Here is a 21,003-nt window from a genome sequence, read left to right on the forward strand (position 1 = left end):
TGATTGCTCCAAACAAATACATTTTCCGTTGTTGGTCTGTTGTAATACACAAGTTACGAAACATGCATAGAGTAAAATATGACTGAATGTTTAATAGTAATGACACTACTAAGTTACAGCAAAAAGTAAAACATCTCTGTGATTCGTCTGATACATTTGTATGGAGTTTCTCCAACACTGCATGACTGACACTTTCAGTTGTGTGTACATTCAGCTTGCTGTGTGTGTGTGTGTGTGTGTGTCAGCCCTCCTGTCAGCAAGATGAGTGACAGAATGTGCCTCTGTGACTGTGTGAAGTAAGCATGAGTGTCTCCAAGAACAAGCTCAACAAATGCAAGCTAATCTGACCTGAATGTCTCGTAAGTGCACGCATACACACACACATGCACATGCACGCATACACACACACATGCACATGCACGCATACACACACACATGCACATGCACGCATACACGCACACATGCACATGCACGCATACACACACACATGCACATGCACGCATGCACACACACATGCACACACACTGACAACTGAGAACACAATGACGATTTTGTTCTGTGGGAAAAGTGATGAGGGAATGACTGAAGTGGAGGATGGGGAGGGAGGGGGGCTGTTGTCATGACAACATGCATGGGGTGCCAGGGGAGGGGGGCAGGACAAATGCACAAACGAACACACACGGAAAGTTGTGGGACTATTTTACACAGCAGACAGGAAACACTAAGGCTTGAGCCTTTGTTCGTTTGTGTGGTTTTGCTCTCTCTTTCATTCACACACACCCACGCACACACACACACACACAGAGGTTTTGCTCTTGTGAACACAGTAGGTGGATGGACGGACGGACGGATCCAGCTCTCTCAGGAGCTTTTCTCAGTGCGATCACGTCACCGCCGAGCGACCCAACGACCAGCAGCCTTTCAGCTTTGTCTGCCTTTCTGTTTTTTTTGTCTGTCTGCTTTGGAGTGGATGAGAAAAACGAGCCCCAGACTCATTTCTCCTCTCTAAACGGCTACTTATCCTCGAAAAAAAACATCTTAACACAACACGAGCTGCTTGTGTGTGACCACATAACTACTTGCCGGTTTGAAAATTCAACAAATTTCACATAAAAGCCTGAAGAGCTCCAGATTCACAGTTCAGAGTTTTGTCCAAAACCGTCTGATGTAACTGGGATTCAGGCTCTCTGAGGGAATTTCTGAGCTTTGTTTTCATGAGTAATGGAAAAATGGGTCCTTGTCTCCAACTTAATCCAGCTCCACCTCATCTTCAGTAGTATATGAATGTCCCCATAGTGCTTGACAATAGTAGACAGTTCATACGTTTTTGGAGCCAGACTACTGTTGCTGTATTTGGATTTCTTTCAAACAAGTCCTTGATTTAACCAGCAGTGCAGACAGAATATCAGGAGAAACAAATCCGGGTGTGCCGAGAGTTTGGGGTGTCACATCCCTCCGAGCCCCTGAAATGCATAAAAAATATGTCATCATTATATCAGTTCATCTATCCATATATTTATGTCTTATTAGTTTTATGTTGACGGCTCTTTCTTACACTACCGTCTGCATTCGCCGGTCTTGGGACCTGCACTTATCACTCATTGAGGCTCCATCCATCTTATTATGTCTGTCTGTCCATCCTTTAGTTTATTTGGTTTCATTTTATTTTATTGTATTTTTGCTGTTTTTTTTGTGTCATTTTCATGTCTTTACGTGATTGTGGATTTTGCAGGCCATGACATTTGGGGGGGTCAGTCACAGCGTTTAGGGGGCACTGCCCCTCCATGCCCACGTCTATCTAGCCTTGTTTCATACTGGGACAAGTTTCTTTGAAGAGGCGGGGAATGCCAACAGTGTCACACCTTCCTTTGGTTTGGTTTTACCCACTTTACCTTTAAGGGGTCAACCAAAAGGCAAAACCACCGGAGCGTCATGAAGCGTTTGCACCCCGTCTCCACATTCACACACCAAACCTCCTGCAGTTTGTTAGTTGTGTGCGTTTGCACAGCGGGTACATGTTTCTTTGATGCACAGCACTGACTGCTTCGTCACTCTGTGTGGCTCCTGCCTGCTCTCTGGACCATGGAAGGTCCTGGTCCATTCACACCAAGGAGAACCGCACAAAAGTTCTTTCAATCAAGACTCGCTTTCTCAAGCAGAGACATCATTAGTTGGACTTCACCAGAGATTCTTCTCGTAATGAGAGGATCAAACACGCCAAATGTGAACGGCCACCTACAGCTGTAACTCTGAACTCATTTTCTGTTAAATGCACAAAAAAAGGCTAAAAGTAGTTTTAAACCCGATGCTGAATTAGGCCATTTTTGGTTCAACAGTGGTGGACAAAATTGTTGGTACCCCTCAGTTAAAGAAAGAAAGTCCACACTGCTCACTGAAATGACTTGAAACATTGAAAAGTAACAATAAATTAAAAATTGTTGAAAATTAAGTAATCAAAATCAGCCATTACTTTTGAGTTGTTGATCAACAGAATTTAAAAAAAAAAAAAAACTAATGAAATAGGGCTGGACAAAAATGATGGTACCTCCATAAAAGACTGAGAACTAATTACCCAGGGGGTCATGATGAACTCAGGTATGTCCTTTAATTGACATCACAGCTGTTTTCAAACCTATAATCAGTCAGTCTGCCTATTTAAAGGGAGACAAATAGTCACGTTGCTGTTTGGTGAAAAGGTGTGAACCACACTGAACATGGACAACAGAAAGCCAAGGAGAGAATTGTCCCAGGACATTAGAAACAAAATTATAGACAAACATTGTAAAGGTAAAGGCTATAAAACCATCTCTAAGCAGCTTGAAGTTCCTGTGACCACAGTGGCACATATTATTCAGAAGTTTAAGACCCACGAGACAGTAGCCAACCTCCCTGGACGTGGCCGGAAGAAAAAAACTGATGACAAATGGAGGAGACGGATAGTTGGAACTGTATCCAAAGAGCCCAGAACAACCTCCAAAGACATTAAAGGTGAACTCCTAGATCAAGGTACATCAGTGTCAGATCGCACCATTTGTCGTTTGAGCCAGAGTGGACTTCATGGGAGGCGACCAAGGAGGACACCACTGTTGAAAGGAAATCATAAAAAAGCCAGACTGGAATTTGCAAAAATGCAAGTTGACAAGCCACAAAGCTTCTGGGAAAATGTCCTTTGGACAGATGAGACAAAACTGGAGTATTTTGGTAAGGCATATCAGCTCTATGTTGGTAGACTCAAAAATGAAGCATCCAACCAAAAGAACACTGTCCCTACTGTGAAACATGGAGGAGGCTCAGTTCTGTTTTGGGGCTGCTTTGCTGCATCTGCCACAGGGTGTCTGGAAGTTGTGCAAAGTAAAATGAAATCTCCAGATCATCAAGACATTCTGGATAGAAATGTGCTGCCTAGTGTCAGAAAGCTTGGTCTCAGTTGCAGGTCATGGGTCTTCCAACAGAACAACGATCCAAAACACACAGCCAAAAAAAAACAAGAATGGCTCAGAGAAAAGCGTTGGACTATTCTGAAGTGGCCTTCTATGAGCCCAGATCTGAATCCCATTGAACATCAGTGGAAGGAGCTGAAACATGCCATTTGGAGAAGACACCATCAAACCTGAGACAACTGGAGCAGTTTGCTCATGAGGAGGGGGCCAAAATACCTGTGGACAGGTGCAGGAGGCTCATTGACAAATACACAAACCGTTTCATTGCAGTGATTGCCTCAAAAGGTTGTGCAACAAAATATTAAGTTATGGGTACCATCATTTTTGTACAGCCCTATTTCATTAGATTGTTTTTTTAAATACTTCTGTTGATCAACAACTCAAAAGTAATGGCTGATTTTGATTATTTAATTTTCAATAAATTTAAATTTATTGTTACTTTTGAACATTTCAAGTCATTTCAGTGAACATTGAGGACTTTCTCTCTTTAACTGAGGGGTACCAACAATCTTGTCCACCACTGTACCTGTGGGTGGGAGGGATCTGCTCTGGAAGTCAGGAATGCTGCAGATCTGAAGAAACCTCTTTGCTTTGGAGTTACTGTCACGTTGAGAAAGAAGTATCGGGAGTTTCAATCTCTGAAAAATGATCAAAGGTCAAATTATTTCCACATTGAAACAGATCATTATTTTAAAACGGTGAATGTTTTCAAACAATAAAAATCATTGAGGATTTTGTTTTGAAGGGACGGACCATTTTATACATTTACTTATCAGTATTCCTCCTCAGGATAATTGTACACATTTTTTCTTACATGTAAGATTACAGTTCTTGGATAGACAAAATTACATGTTATAAACTTGAAGATTGACAAACATCCATCCATTTTCTTAAACCTTTTCAGGGTGAGGGGGCTGCTGGAGCCTGTCCCAGCTGCTGCAGGTCACCATTTTATCACAGGGCAGACAAGAACTCCCACACCCTCCCAGTCACACCTGGGGACGCTTTAGAGGAGCCAATGAACCTCTGAAGCATGTTTTTGGACGGTGGGAGGTGCCTGGAGAAAACCCACACATGCAGGGGGAGAACACGGAAACTCCACATGGAAAGAACCCAGTCGAGATTTGAACCGGTGAGAGCGCTAACCACTGCGCCCAAGCCCAGTTCGACAACCTTGTATTTTATTATTTATGTTCAGCATCAGCATTGACGATGCATTTCCACCACAACAGGTTCATCCACCTTCATTCACATCTGGTGAACAGTATGTAGAAAAAATATTTTCTTATCAACTGACGACATAGAACATTATGTTTTGTTAGTATATAGTATGTGAAAATGAAATGTCAAATACTTTTAATGAATACATTTTTCATTGGCACCACATGGCCATTCCTCAGGAAACCTCTGCCCTGGTTTGTGATTGGTCAGATCCATCAACTCATTCAGGGTCTGCTTTTCATTTCCACTGAGGTCATGGTAAACTAAGATTAACCCTTGTACTATCCTAAGCAATTTACCATTGGGAGTTGGGTCATCTAGACCCACTAGACAGCATTTTGTACAGCAGTATACTTTTAACCTGATCAGTTCTGTGATGAGTAACTAAAACTTTTCCATTTGACCTTTCAACAGTGGAAATATATATACATTTAAAGGTCAGAGTAGATTTTTTCAAAGGTAACCCTTGTGCTATCCTAGGCACTTTAACATTGGGAGTTGGGTCATCTAGACCCACTAGACAGTGCTCTGAACCTTTTTTCTTCAATGATTTGTGATCTTCACTGGTGTCCATGGATTACATGAAATCCTCTCCACCTTTATCCACCTTTGTCATGGTAGGAAGAACACGTCTATGGAAGGGTGGGGTCATCTAAGGTAGCACAAGGTTTAAAGATGGAAATGTGTCTTCATAGTGATCCGTTCTGTCTGTGTAGTGAATCAAACTGATCTACAGCGTCATCTAACACAGTAGCACTGATGACAAAAGTGCTTCTGAGCCACATTATCATGCAGGGGAGTCAAATAATCAAGATTGATTCAAGTTAGTGTGTTTTTTTTATTAATCTCATTTTTTAACCAATAATGGGACTATTTCTGCATGTCAGCTGCTTAAAATGAAAGTAATTTTTAGACTTGCACTTGTGAGGCGCTAAGCGCACCAGGATCTGAGCATTGATTGGCTTCTGACAGACGTCCGGTGAGAGCGAGGTGAGAAACTGTGTGTGAAAAACATCCTTTGTGTTTTAAATGTCACAATTGTTAATAAAAATACCTCAAAATAAGGCTTTTAACAGCAAATGCTTAGTTAAATAAAAAAAGAGTAATAACATTCATTAATTACAGGTGATAATTAATTAATCACTACAACTGTGGTGTCTTAACTTGACTCGTACCAACTATTTAAAGACTCTTTTGGAAAACAGATTCCTAATAAAGGCAGAGATTTGAGGAAAAATCAAACATTATATTCATGGGACAATACTTCAATGTTACAGTACTCGAGTAGAATTAGTAGCAGTACTCATTTGTTTGCCCCAATCAGAGTTTCCATCTTTAACTTTTGAAAAAATCTAGTTTGACCTTTAAATGTATATATATTTCCACTGTTGAAAGGTCAAATGGAAAAGTTTTAGTTACTCATCACAAAACTGATCAGGTAAAAAGTATACTGCTGTACAAATACTTTTAATGCTTTTTTTCTAAATGACTTTGGTAAACATTACTTAGTAATTGTAACTAAATCTGTTTAATCTCTGTAAACAATAATAATAGTAAAATGCTCTGCTGCATGCTTTTCTTTTTACAGTTTTCTAGGTTCATTTTTCTCATAAGGTTGGTATTTTCTTCATCATTAGTTAACATTCATTTCATGTTTCATTTACAATCCTCACGTCACGTGACCTACAATGAAGTAGCCATCACTTGATCCCGCTTTGTCTGAGGCGTTTGCTGGTGCTGCCCCCTGCTGGCTAACACGTCCAACTCAACGGAAACAGGTTTGACAAGTTCTGGACTCCCACCGACAAGTCTGTCAGTACAACCCAGAGTTCAGGAAAACTGGGACAATTTTTCGGTTTTCCATAGATTTGAGAAAAGTTTTATTTCCATGAACCAAATCGGCTCATTTCAGACGCCTTCCATCGCCACATATGAAGGGACTACATTATCTTTAAAAAAAAATCGCCTCTAAACACAGAACTGTTTTACAAGCTCATTTTTTTCTAAATAAAAACATGCATTGAGGGATTACTTCCATGTATGTATATTTCGAGTCAGCCCACAGCATCTCAGTGGGATTGAGATCAGGGCTTTGACTCAGCCGTTCCAGGACTCTCTATGTGTTGTTCAGCCGAAGAGAGTCCTATTTATGGTGGATTCTATGATGGGGACCAGGTCCTGCTGCAACAAAGCATCACCCAACCATGACACTCCATGCTTTAAAGTTGGTTTGAGTTTCTTTTCTTTGGATTGCCAGTGAGGAGCAACCTGCCGGTGCCAATCCTGCAGCCCTCTGGCGTGTTTGAACATGAAATTTGTAAATTTGCTACTTTTTCACCCAAAAAAAAACGTTGAAAAACCACGTAGAAAAAAGTAATCATAGAATAGACATGTCGAAAAAATAATATTTGATTTTTTCATTTAAAAAAAGTATATTCATTTTATTTTTTTATATATTGTTTTACATAAACATGTCACTGTTGGACACACGAATCACCACATTCAAAAATCAGAGAATTTTGCCACAAAGATCAAGAGGACTGAAAATGGACGCTGATGACACCTTGATGTCATTTGATGTAGGCCTTCATGAAGTACACAGTGAACAGGAACATTCAATTTACCAGAGAGGACACCAAGAGCAACCAGCTGGCCTTCCTGGACCATTTCTGTCATCACAGGCAAAGAGGGTAACATGGAAGTAGAAATCTACAGGACAGCCACGCACAGATCACTCCTTTGGTTTGACTCCGACGCCTATCGAGGGGCATGTTTGGGTCCCGTATACTGAGAGGATGAGGTGTAAAATCCTTCCAAACTCCTGAAAAGCTTTAAAAAAAATTAAACTTTTGAATCAGTTAAATTCAACTCACCACCAGGTAGTGATCGGTGGACAGCTCTGCCCCTCTCCAAGACACAAGGCCGAAGGTCGCATTAAAACAACCACAAAGTTGATTGTAGTTTGATACTGTAGTTAATTCAATACAAAAAAAAAGTCATGTATTAAAGATTTGGTTTCCATGGCAACAGCAAGATGTATGTGCCTGCGCAAATCTGGACCTTGATTCCTGTGCAAGTGTGTAAGTCTGCTGAATGAATTACATTTTTTTTCTTTAACATATTATCATCTGCATGTAATCTCTGGATGACGCTCCTTCTGAAAGATGCTTTACTGAACCGGACCACCAGGAAGGGGGAGGAGCCTCATCTTGAGGTTCTGGTTCCTCAGGTCCAGTTTGAACAGTCCTTCCCAATTATTCTCCACAGAGCTTTTCCCCGCTAAGAAAGAATATGGTTGATTGATGAATCAACGATGGTCAAGCATGTGGTCAGCGATGAAAGGATATTTGTTTTAAATAAAAACTAAGAATTAAAAGCTCCAAAATGATTGGACTGCTTTGTGTAATAGAGTTCTTCCAGATTCTCGTATTCTAAGCAGGAATCGATCTATCCCTACTCGATGTTTGTCTTTCTAATACCAATCTGGTTTTAGAAAGATGCATTCCACGGAGACCACTTTACTCAAAGTTTCAAATGATATACAGATGGCTGCTGACTCTGGAAAATATCCAGTTTTGGTTCTTTTAGACTTATCCTCAGCATTTGACACTGTTGATCATAAAATACTGTTGGGCAGATTAGAAAATGAGTTTGGTATTGCTGGGTTTGTTTCAAAGTGGTTTACCTCCTACCTGACTAACAGAACATTCTCTGTTTAAACAAATGGTATGCTTTCTGATACCTCTCCACTCCTACATGGTGTCCCCCAGGGATCTGTTGTAGGACCACTGTTGTTTTTAATGTACATTTACCCACTTGGAAAGCTTTTAAATAACTTTAAAAATGTGTCATACCATTTCTATGCTGATGATATTCAGCTGTACTGTTCCTTCAATGACTCAGAACTCCACAAACTTACGGAACTACTAGATTGCCTTGCCTGTGTTAAATCTTGGCTCACAAGTAACAGTCTCCAGCTAAATCCAGAAACGACAGAAACACTAATAGTTGCCCCAGAAAACACAATCCCAATAATTTCCCAGCATCTTGGTTCTTTGAGCTCCTCTGTACAGCCCTGTATCAGAAATCTTGGTGTCTGGTTTGACCAGTCAATGTCTTTGGACCGTCATTCCAGCCTTTTAATTAGAAACTGTTTTTATCATTTACGTAACATAGCAAAATTGCGGGCGTTCTTATCTAACTCAGTCTTAGAGATGGTTATCCATGCTTTTATTTCTTCTCGTTTAGATTATTGTAATTCTCTTTTTACTTGTTTTAATAAATATGTTCTTAACCGTCTGCAGTTAGTTCAAAACACTGCTGCGTGGCTTTTAACAGGATCAGACAAAAGGGCACATATTACCCCCATTTTAACCTCCCTGCACTGGCTCCCAATCAAGTGGCGTATTGATTTTAAAATTCTAGTTTTAACCTATAGAGCTTTAAATGGACAGACCCCAAAATACTTATCAGACTTGCTCTGTCCCTACGCTTCTGGCAGTGCCCTCCGATCCTCAGATCTAAATCTTTTAAAGATTTTTAAGACCAAGTACAAAACCAGAGGTGACCGGTCGTTCCAGGGAATAGCCCCCAGACTCTGGAATGCCCTCCCTCTGTACCTACGTGTAGCCGACACCGTCGATTCTTTTAAAAGTCAACTGAAGACACTTTTATTCAAAAATGCTTTTAGCTGGCTGGTTTTATTGTTACTTTTATTCTATGTTTATTTTTCGTCAATTTAGTTTTGCTTTACATTATATCTAATTTATTGTTTTTCTGCTTTTACTGGATTGTATATTGTTTATTGTTCAGCGCTTTGTGATTTTATCTGTGAAAGGCGCTATATAAATAAAAATTACTTACTTACTTACTTCAAACACTATAGAGTTTTTTTTTTAAATAGACATTTCATTTGAATAAATGTCTATTTTGATAAAGACCCACTAGACTCCAGGATGGCTGCTTTCCTGCGCAGTGGAGCAGACATGAAGACATTTTGCTGCTTTTCTTTGAAAGCAGAGATCTGCAGCCTTTCAATGACGTCATAGCTGCCGGAAGTCTCCACCAGGGGGCGCCTCTTTTCTGGACTCATTTGGATCACAGCAGGCATCCCACCCAGGACTCTTTGAATGGTTTACCATAGCGTAGGGGTCTGCAACTTTCAACACTTACAGAGCCAGTCGGGGTCGACTTCTCACGGACAACAACCCCTCAGGCCTCACAAAGTCTTATTTGACCATTTAAAAACAAAGACACTGATTTGCATACGTTTTAAATCAAATGAACTATTTTTCTTTGACATATCTAAAACTTAAAGAATAAATAGCTTTTTCTGAAAGTTTAAAAAATATGAAAGTTCATAACTTTTGACATGTTAACATGACTTCCTTTCAAAATAAAAGACACCGTGTGCCATTTAGGATCATCTTAATGCAGCAAATGTAGAATAGTTTGATGTCAGCAGCAATAATAAAAATAACACCCATTTATTTTACTAATGTGGTACATCTCAACCAGAAATGTATGAAGTAAAACTGTTCAAAAATAAAAAATCTGCCTTATAATGCGATGTGCCCGAAATACAAATTCTGATTTTGCTCACTAAAACTGTCCTTCAGCTGTTTGTGAATGAGTTGAATTAAGTTTGAGTGAGTTTACTTTAATACTACCATGTTTTTTAGCTTTAAAGCTACTTTTTAAAATGAAAAACATTTTATTTTTCTTCACCAGAGAGCCTGGATGGAGGGCTCAGAGAGCCATATGTAGCTCCAGAGCCGCAGGTTGCTGACCCCTGCCATAGAGCATTTTCTCTGTTTCGGCTGAGCCGGCCCTTCATGAGCAGCAGGTTACAGGTGTAGGTGTTGTCCTGCTGGTTTCCCCTCCCTTGACTGTTTGTGTCGTGTGTCCCTCCACATCTGTTCAACTTGTATTTGTAGATAGGCTGAGTTCTATTTTGTTACTTGATGGTTTTTTGTTTTTCCTCATGCTCATTTCAATCGATGACTCTTTCTGTTGAAGAAGACTCCATTGGACTTCTGGCTGTTCAAATGGTCCCCCTCCTCCTTCAGTGCTGCAGCCACAGAAGATGATGCTGAGGAACTCTTGGAAAGGACTTCTTAAGTCTGAGCGGGTCCACTCAGACCCCCCCCCCCCTTCTAGAGTCATCATCACTCATGAAGAAAGAAAACACATCTGCATTTTTCAAATCAAAACAGCTTAAATTAAAAATGTAATCTGATTACAAAGCTTCAGTTAGTTTGACAAGATGTAAAAGTTGCATGAGCTCCCACAGCAGCCCTGGTCCCGTCAGCAGACAGATCAAAGGAGATAACACGGAACTTTGGTTACAGAACCAAAGTCAATTCATGAAGTCACAAAAAAAAATTACAATAAAAAACAAGAATAAAAAAAAAACTGGAATAAAAAGCTTATTACAGAAATATGAACAAAACTATAACACTTGTCCTCCTCCATTTAAAGTACCACTTCCATATCAGGTTATGTCACAAGAAGATATTTGTTAACATTATTCTCAATATCTTACAAAATCAAGAGTGCAATAAAGAATTTTCTTCATCCCTCTCTCGGCGAGAGAAAGACGGCATGGGGCGGGGCTTGGCAACCAGGGAGGAGGCAGACGAACCAGAGGGAGGACAGAAAGACAGCAGGAGTGAGGCGATGGAGGGGTGGACAAAAATGAGAAGAGGGAGAAGAAAGGATGAGGTTTGGCAGGAAGGAGGAAGATGGGGGAAGATCAGAGAAGAGGAGGATGCCCCGCCTCTTATGGCTGCAGAGTATTTCTTAATGCGTTCTCTGTAGTGACGACTAGATGCCTTCTGACAAACAATCCTCTTGGGATCCTTCAGAAAGGAGAGCTTACTGCTCCCTGATGAATGAGAAGATGCACCGATACCACAGCTCCTGACACAACTGGGCTTCTAGACGTTTGTGCTTGTTCTGATTTCAGGTCACATGCTGGCAGACTTTACTGGTCGACACACCTTTTCCATCAGCCTTAGACTCTTTCATCTGGATAAATACAGTAAGAGTTGCTGACGTTTTTTTTTTTTGCTGGTATACTACATCCATGCCCTTTGACCTCTCTGGTGTAGACCTGTGACCTTCCTTCTGCACAGCAGCTGCAGCCTCTCTGCGTCTGCACACGCCTCCATGGTGGATGTTTAGCTGTTATGAACATGGAACTGTCTGGTCCTTCCACACAGTCATCTATCTATCACTGAGGGGATAAAAACTCTGGGTTCTTGTTACAGTTTCTCCAACACCAATGGAGGAGTGTGAGAAAAAAAATAAAAGCCAGGATTATTATAACTAGAATCACAACAATTGAAACTCAGAGAAAGTGCTTTGGTATGAAACCACAGAAAGACGTCAGTCGGACGTGAACCTCTGGAGGTCACCTGCATGACACGGAACATCTTCAAAAAACCGATACAGTATTAAACATTCAACAAGCGTCCCGTGGTATCAGTGCATCCACAGCTGAGGGGTGACTGGGGGGGGTGGGGCTAAAGGGGGAGGTCGGGGAGGCGGGGCTTGGCCCATTCTGTCTTGCTGTTGTCTCAGGAACTCCTCTTGGTCTTGGAGTGTTGGATCAGCCACTGGAGAGTGATGTCTGCAGACAGAGGAGAGGCAGAGAGTGAAAAGACACCAACAAAGCAACATGGTATGGCTCCATCCTACGTATATCAAAGACCTCATTGTGCAGGACTGCTTGTGGTTCCTAGAATTAGTAAAAGTACGGTTGGAGGTAGAACGTTTAGCCACCAAGCCCCTGTTTTATGGAATAAGCTTCCAGCTCATGTAAGAGAGGCCGACTCAGTTTCTACATTCAAAGTTAGACTGAAAACATTCCTCTTTGGACAGGCTTATTGTCAGACTAGTTAGTATTCAGAAATTATTTTAACTTAATGTTAATATGTTTACATTAAACTTAATAACAATAACTATTTGTTTTGAAAGGCTGCTAGAAGTTGAAGCTGGGGTAACTATGGTGCACTGGGGTTCTGTCTTCTTTTCTCATCTACTTCTACTCTCTTTCTCTTCACTATTCTCGATTATAATTCATCATTTAGTTCTCCATGCCTCTGTTTGGTGCAGTGCGATTCATGTATTGTCCCTCTTTTCCTCTCCCCTCCTGGGGAGTGGGAGTGCTTCCAGACTCCAGTTGTTTCATCCGTGCTCCTGTGTCAGACCGTGTACCTCGTTTCTGACTCGCCTCTACTACCGCTCCTACACCGGGCTGTGGATCCTGTCTCCGGCTCGACCCGCACCCCCGGCCGTCCCCCAAAATCCATCTGGATGAAGCTCGTCTGCTGGACTTTAAATATGTAGTTGTAGTGTTTGATAAATTAATTCTTCTCCAAGAGTTCTGGTAAATCGCCTGTCTGTCCTGGGGGACGATCCCTCCTTCATGTGGACACCCCTGAGGTTTCTTCGTTTTTTCCGGAATCCGTTTTTTTTTTAAGGAGTTTTTCCTTACAGAGAAGGGGGGTCTAAGGGCAGGGATGCCAGTATAGCTTAGTCAGTTTGTTAGTTCATTTTAGTATTTTCCTATTGAATTCTATGTATTCATGATCCTTTTGACTTTATGTTCCACAGGAGGTGGGTCACTGCTGAGAATAAATATCACACACCTACATGTGTGACAGCTAACAGGGCTTTAACATTAAACACGTGCGAGCAACAGCAAGATTTAGTCTTACACACTTAAAATACGTGTGGAAAATGCAACGATAGATGTGTTTGAGATGAACCAGCAACGCGCCTGGATCAATGGGACCAGGCGGCTACAGGCGGGGAGGGTGGGGGGCGGAGAGATGAAGGCAAGACTGAAAGAGAACAGGAAGTTGGAGTTGTCCTTAACATTCAATTTAGTTTTAATGTGCCTCTACCCCTTAGTGCAGGGGTCGGGAACCTTTTGGCCAAGAGAGCCATAAACGCCACAGATTTTTAAATGTAATTTCCAAAGAGCCATACAATAATGTAGTGTCTGCGTGTTTGCGGTTGTCTCCGGTCCCCAACCCCCAAGAATCTGGTGGGGGGAGTACTGCGTTTGGATTGGTTTAGGATTAGCAGGACATTAGTAGGCACTTTTATGTCAGTCAACAGAGTATGAGACACAAACCGATGTTGTCTTTTTCCTTGCAGGAGATGGAGTAGCAGCAGATCTCTCTGTCCTGGATGGCCGACAGGTTCCTGGGTTCAGACACACAGTCAGTCCAAGTCACACAGCCGAGGTGCTGACACTACAGGACGCAGTAGGAAGTCTGGACTTACATCCTCTCTATGAGCTCCTTCTCATCCAGAGCTCCTAGTAGATCCCTCTTATTACCCAGAACCAGAACCTGAGAACACATGTACCAAACATCAGCTGGGCCAACACAAAAAACCTTGTTCAGTTTGAACTGGAATTAATGGTCATTTCTGATGTGCATCTTAAAGACTCAACTAAAATGTTAATAATTTACACATGCATGCACACACATCATTATTTCACAGTTCTGCCGGTATCAAATGGTTCTGTGAGCTGAGTTGGGTTTTTTGAGACTAGTGGGTTTGGGATTCTTACAGGTAAGGAGGTCCCGCTCAGGGTTTTTTAGGGTTGATCCCATTCCAAGTCATTTGATTTTGAGTATGTGTCAATACCGAGTCCCGATCAGATTCTTTTGTAACACATTTAAAAATTAAGACATTACTTATTCTCTTTTTTTTAACTAACCTTCTTTTATCATTTAGCCTGTAGACAGAGCACTTCTGTGAAGTAGCTTCAACAATCAAGAGAATAAAAGTGTAGCTATTAAAAAAGGGTGAAAATTAGTCAAGTGAGGACGTTTGGTGACTGTAGTGTTAGTGTCTTCATAACTCTTGAACATTTTTGATCAGATGTGATTCATTTCTGCATTAAAAATGTATGATTTTCTTTTAAAATGATTGTAGCATAATATGGTGAAGGGTATCCAAGACTACCTCCTATCAATTAAGTCACTTATTAATGTGTGTCGTTTTTTCTTTTCATAAACCTCTGAAGACCTGGCATCCACATGTGTGGACATGACAGTTAGGGTTTTACTACCACAGTATTTAATTCTGCTGAATTGGGGCTCTGAGTTAAAAGAAAGGATGGGGTTTTAAGGGGGTAAATCTCCTCTTGCTGCGTCTTTGTCAGCACAGAGAGAGACTTTCCATTAAAAAGAAACAAAAACCTGATTTTGTTTCTGTTAACACACTTTTGTAGGTTGTTGTTTACATAAAGACAATGCAGTAACCCTTGTGCTATCCTAGAGTCTTTAACGTTGGGAGTTGGGTCATCTAGACCCACTAGGCAGTGCGCTGAACCTTTTTTCTTCAATGATTTGTGATCTTCACTGGTGTCCATGGATTACATGAAATCTTTCCCCCTTTATCCACCTTTGTCATGGTAGGGAGAACACGTCAATGTAAGGGGGGGGTCATCTGGACCCCATAAGATAGCACAAGACTGTTGCTGTCAGTTTGAAACATTTGTTTGAGTTATTGGTCCCTGAAGTCTGAATCTGTGAGTATCTCGCTAGCTTAGCTTAGCCGAACTGCTTTTTTTGCGCCTCCTGCTCAAATTAGCGCCACAATAAATTGTGGTGATCCATTCGTGATGTGCAGAATTCCAGTGGAGTATTTACTTGGAGTAATAAGCTTGAAATACAAAGCGCTGATCATAAAAAGAACAAATTAAATATCCAATACTGAGACAACATCCGATTTTCCATCGAATCATCCACCACCTGATGGGATCAGGACATCCCAACTTACAGGGATTCCCTGGAGCTGTGGTTTGTCCAAGAGGTTGTGCAGCTCGTTCTTGGAGGCTTCGATCTTCTCTGGATCGGCTGCATCCACCATGTACCTGCAACAGCAAACCGTAGCCGAAGTCAAAACGCTCCATCTAATAAGAAGAATGGATTGGGTTTATCTGCGCTTTTCCTATGGAAGCGATTCTGTAGCATAATTAAAAATAAAAGTCTAAACCAGGAATGCTTTATCGTTTTCAAAATGCAGCTGAATCAAATGACTCAAAATTAAAAGGAAAAATCAAGACTTCAAAAGGCTTTTTCCTTTTCTACTTCAACACCGCTTATTCTGTGTCATAATTAAAATGAAAAGAGGGGATTGCATTTTCATTTTAACATCCACCCTGCGAACATTGTCGCATTATTCAATTCGGACAAGCTTTTTTTCTTCGGACCGGCAGCTGCCTTCGCAGCTTGTCCGCGGTGCGTCCGAAGGAGGACCGCAGAAGATGGAAATGCTGCTACGTAGTCCTGAGAAGCTGTGTACAATCATCAGAAGTTCACAACCATCACATAGCCTTCTTCTCTCCCGCTAACACAAAGCTACACTGCTGCTAGCATGTCTCTGTTAGCAGCCGGACACACGGAGAAAGCACTGACGTCATCGCCCCGCCTCCCCTCTGGGAATCTTCTTCCACTTTCGGCTTCTCCCATCAGGGGTCGCCACAGCGAACGAGTCGCATGGTGAATTTGGCAATGTTTTACGCCGGATGCCCTTCCTGACGCAACCTTCTCAAACCGGGCTTGGAACCGGCAGAGGTAGAGAAGGGAACAGGGAGCAGCCCGGAGTTGAACCCGGGTTTCACGGACGGAAGGCGCCGCAAACCAGCACGAGCTAAACTGGCTCGGCCTCCCCTCTGGGAATGCTAATTCGAATTTAATACTGCGACACTATTTGCAGGATGGATGTTAAAATGAAAATGCAATCCCCTCTTTGCATTTTCATTTTAATTATGACACAGAATAAGCGGTGTTGAAGTAGAAATGAAAAAGCATTTTGGTGGATTGCTTTTTCCTTTTCATTTTGAGTTAAAAAATGCAGCTTCATTTTGAAAATAAAAAAGCATTTCTGGTTTTGACTTTTATTTTTAATTATGCTACAGAATCGCTTCCATATTTTCCAGATGCTCAAAGCTCTAACAATGTGTCCATTATTCATTCCCACTTGGTGATGGTTTCTACTGATGTAGCCACAGCTGCCCTGGGGCAGACTGACAGGGGCGTGGCTACACGCTCTGACCATCACCGGGACATTCATGCCCATTCACACACTAGTGGAGTCACACTGGAGGCAGGGAGGGTGGAGTGTCTCGCCCAAGGACACAACGACAGTTGACTGGGGAGAACCGTCGATGCTTCGATCATTGGCCGACCTGCTCGACCACCATATCAAACCAGCACCGGCTTTTCTTATCCCCCGCATTTAGATCTGCCTCTTTCTGCCCAAAAGACAGATTTGGTTGCCGCTTTTCATGAGTCATCAGAACCATTCAAAAAAGGCGACACAACAAAAGTTTTTTCTCAAACATTTTTTTGTCCTCTGGTTTGGTTCTCAGCTGTCAGAGTTTGGGTTTGGAGCCAGCTGAGATAGAGAGATGAAACATTTCACACCAAAGTGTAGAAAGTAGAACTCACACAATGGCGCTGACTCCTCGACAGTAACGTTCCCACATGCTCCTGAAGCGAGGCTGGCCTCCAATGTCCCACAGCTGTGAGCAAAAAACCGTCCACATCAGCACTGCTTTGCTTTGCTGACATTTGTTCTCATTTGGTTGTGTGAAATTCAATATAAAATGAAATAGATAGATGGCAGCAGAAAGCAGGAAAAGGATGCAAATACCAACCTTGATGGTGACGTTGCCCTTTGTGATCTTCCTCATGTTGAAGCCCACTGTGGGAATCATGTCTTCACTGAACTGGCCAGACTGAAACACAGTTAACGACACACTATGTGAAACAGCTGGTCGCCCTCTGCTGCCCTTCTCACACGGATCACATCCACATAATGAAACGAGGAAACCCTTAGGAGAGAACACAACAGAACATGCTAGAAAAGACTCGACCCAACCCGACCAGACCATACTCAAATAGAATAGATCAGACTAGACTAGACTAGACTAGAATAGAACTTTTTTGATCCCACAAAGGGGAAATTGTTACCATAGATCTATTAAAACAGCAGATCAATGATAAATAACACTAAAAAAACACTTAATAGCAACATTAATTATTGCCCGGGGTCTACGAGGCGTTGTACAGTCTAATAGCTGACTGGAGGAACGATCTGTGAAAGCGCTCCTTCCCCAGCGAGGCACTAACGTTTCCGAATGAAGGAGCTCCTCGGTGCTCCCATGGTCTCATGATGATGATGAAGAAGAGGATTGTCCATGATGGTGTCCACTTTCTGTAACAGCCTCTTCTCAGTCACAGACTCTCGGGGAAATCCCAGAACGGAGTCGGATCTCTGCATCAGTTTATCGATCCTCTTCCAGATGACGCCATGACAAAAAAGTCCTTAACCCTTGTGCTATCTTAAGGGGTACAGATAACAATAATAATAATGGATTGGATTTATCTGCGCTTTTCAAGTCACTCAAAGCGCATACATTGTGTCCATTATTCATTCATACTTGGTGATGGTAAGCTACTGTTGTAGCCACAGCTGCCCTGGGGCAGACTGACAGAGGCGTGGCTGCCAGTTGGTGCCTACGGCCCCTCTGACCATCACCGGGACATTCATACACATTCACACACCAGTGGAGCCACACTGGAGAAGTGTCTTGCCCAAGGACACAACGACAGTTGGCTGGGGGGAGCGGGGATCGAACCGCCAACCTTTCGATCATTGGACGACCCGCTCAACCGCCTGAGCCACTGTCGCCCCAGATGACCCCAATCCCAACTTAACGTGCCTTGGACAGCACAAGGGTTACGAGTCCTGCAAACTCTCTAGGACCTCAGTCTCCTCAGCCTCTCCTGTGATCACTGGTCACTTCTCCGGCGGCAGTCAGAGAAGTGACCAGAAAACAGACCAAACAGCAGCAGCAGGCACGCCACTGCCCTCCATACGTGTGAAAAAGAAAAAGTCCCTGGGCATCAAAAACAGGCTAATAATAATAATAATAATAATAATAAGAGAATAATAAAACGAGAACACAAAATCAAGTCAGCTAACACACAGCTATGGTAACTGGCAACCTCCCATGGGGCCGGTTGGACAACCAAGGTGTGTTTCTGCTGCAGTTCACAGACTCTTTCATTTAACCTGCATTTCTATGTTTGAACAAAGACAGAAGAAACAAATGAATAAAACAGAAGCTGAAGGAAGAAGTTCATTCTATGGGTTTCACCAGCTGACACCCAAAACAACCTGTTTAACTGAAACTCTGAGTCAAAACATCCAAATTCAGTTGGAGGAACTCAGATGAACCCGTTCTCATCTGTCAACACAACGACTGTCCCAGAATGAGTTACTGGCAGCTGGGGAGGTGGAACCGGACCCTTTCTTCAGGAAGACGTTTATCCTTCATGGATGACATGGGCCTACTTCCTAGAGTCGCTTCTGCTTCCACTTCCAGTTCCTCACCTGGCCTGAAGCAGCAGGACATCAAACACAGTCACTGTGTACGTGTCATACGTCTAATGCTCCATCACAACAAATGACGCATTGTTCTCCAACTGTCCAAATAGAAATGATGTGATCATATTTAGTCTGAGCTCCGTTTTTCTTCCACATTTTTGATACTTGACAGGCAAATATTTGCAAGATATTAAAGCTGACAGGAATCCCATCATGAATAAACCCAGGCTGTGGTCGTTCTTCCCTGCATGCCATGTCTGAAACACTACAACCTGCTCAGGAGAGTCTGATCTGGACGGATTTAAACCAGCACTCAGTGGACCGGGTGTAGATGTAAACTGAACATGATTTAATATTGTTGTTTTTTTTTTTGTTTCAGACTCCAAACTGGAGCTTTGCCGTGACCAGTTCTGTCTGCCGGGGGAGCCGCACATGATGAGCGGCTGAGCCTGGTGGTGGGCCGCCGGGTAACTGGTTCAGAGCCTCAGAAGACCGCCACAGCCCTGGACTGAGCTAATAGAAAATGAGGGACACAAACCTCCACTCCTGGATTGTTTTAGATACAGACCCGCCGCTGACCTGACACTGAAGGCGGACAGGCTTGTCACCGCCTCGCGCCGCAGGAGTCAGGCTGACCTCACAGCTGCAGGAAAACAATGGATGCGGCCAGATGCTAGCCGACAGCCGGCCTTCGCCTACAGCTTACCGCTATCACGTTGACAAAGGTGGTCTTCCCCGAGTACTGCAACCCCACCAGGGTCAGCTCCATCTCCTCCTTCCAGAAGAGCGCCTTGAACCAGTCGAGCAGCTTATTAATGAGGGCTATCATCTCCGCCGTCTGCAGCAAACGCTAAAGGACAGCTGCGGCTACTACTGATGCTAGCTAGAGTGGAGCTAGCCGTTTACGCCCCAACGAATCTGGCCGCTGACAGCCGCAGTGACGAGCGCAGACGGTCAAAGGAGGAGCTGACGTCAGCAACTGCTTCACGAGGAAAGGAAAAAGAGTCTGCAAAGCTGTCTGTTTGGGCTCAGAAGTTCCGATGCGGTTCTCCGATGTTTGTTAGCTGAGCTTTTAGCTTACGGCGTCATAACACACATAAAGACGGCTGTTCACATCCGGTCATGGCTGTCAAAATAAACGCCAAACGACGAAAATAAATAAATAAAACACACAATTAAAAAGGTTTTTTTCAAATTATCTATTTATTTTAAACTGTAAATAAGGGAATTCTATTGGCGTTAATTTAAAATCGCATAAATTGCTGTGTGCTGCTAAGAAATAACACAAATCAGTGGATAATTTTAAGTACTTCCGGTTTGGGTGGGGTTGGTTCATAAATCACAGGAGTAGATTTTAAAAACATGAACCTCCTTTTATTTAACCTCATTCTTTTTCTAATCATTCTTTTATTTGCTTGTTCTCCCCCTTGGAAGAACAGAGCTAAGTAGAGGAAATATGGATTTCTTATTTGAGAATGAAGAAAAAAACATTAATTATAAATTAATAAACTAATAAAGACTTGAAACTGTGAATGCATCTGTGGTGTTGAGAGTCCTAAAATAAAAGATATAAAACCAAAACTGTCATACCAGGTGGGTTGTGGCCTGGTCTAATCAGTTCTATGACCCACAGGGTTTAGATGGAAATTGGACAAATGTTGGTGGAAGAAGGAGAAGGAGGAGAGGAGGAAGGCTTAGAAAGAAACAGAGAGATAGAAGTGAAGGACTTAGAGTAGGAACTTTGAATGTTTGAATTTGACAGAAAAAACTAGACAGTTGGTTTACATGATGGGAAGAAGAAAGGTGGATCTTCTGCTGATGAGCAAGAACAATTCCCTTCCCACAAATACAAAAAAACATAGTTTATGGTAAATAGATAACATTAGTACCAAATTGCAAATACAACAATCAATTAACT

The 21,003-nt window shown here is 42.3% G+C and overlaps 1 protein-coding gene across 2 annotated transcripts; it reads right to left on the minus strand.

Annotated features, from left to right (window-relative positions):
• Positions 1 to 10,854: 10,854 nt before the first annotated feature.
• Positions 10,855 to 20,374, minus strand: LOC101169098 (ADP-ribosylation factor-like protein 8A). 2 transcript variants are annotated; one of them, XM_004086322.3, is made up of 7 exons: positions 19,792 to 20,374; positions 17,350 to 17,430; positions 17,141 to 17,214; positions 15,468 to 15,561; positions 13,959 to 14,026; positions 13,807 to 13,877; positions 10,855 to 12,294 (listed from the first exon to the last, which is right to left on the minus strand). In XM_004086322.3, exons 1-7 carry the CDS (start codon positions 19,912 to 19,914, stop codon positions 12,242 to 12,244), a joined length of 564 nt encoding a protein of 187 aa, XP_004086370.1. In that variant the 5' UTR covers positions 19,915 to 20,374; the 3' UTR covers positions 10,855 to 12,241. The 2 variants fall into 2 exon arrangements, with proteins under 2 accessions (XP_004086370.1, XP_020557273.1); XM_020701614.2 differs by lacking the exon at positions 19,792 to 20,374 and adding an exon at positions 17,825 to 18,080.
• Positions 20,375 to 21,003: the final 629 nt, after the last annotated feature.

This window comes from Oryzias latipes, chromosome 7 (assembly GCF_002234675.1).
Source record: "Oryzias latipes chromosome 7, ASM223467v1".
Taxonomy (NCBI): domain Eukaryota; kingdom Metazoa; phylum Chordata; class Actinopteri; order Beloniformes; family Adrianichthyidae; genus Oryzias; species Oryzias latipes.

Excerpts from the sequence above, each read along its gene's own strand:
- LOC101169098 (XM_004086322.3), bottom strand. The coding sequence starts at position 19,914 with ATGATAGCCCTCATTAATAAGCTGCTCGACTGGTTCAAGGCGCTCTTC. Across the intron at positions 17,215-17,349 it reads AGGGCAACGTCACCATCAAG|CTGTGGGACATTGGAGGCCA; the intron begins GTTGGTATTTGC and ends TTTTGCTCACAG. Across the intron at positions 14,027-15,467 it reads CACAGCTCCAGGGAATCCCT|GTTCTGGTTCTGGGTAATAA; the intron begins GTAAGTTGGGAT and ends ATGTGTTCTCAG.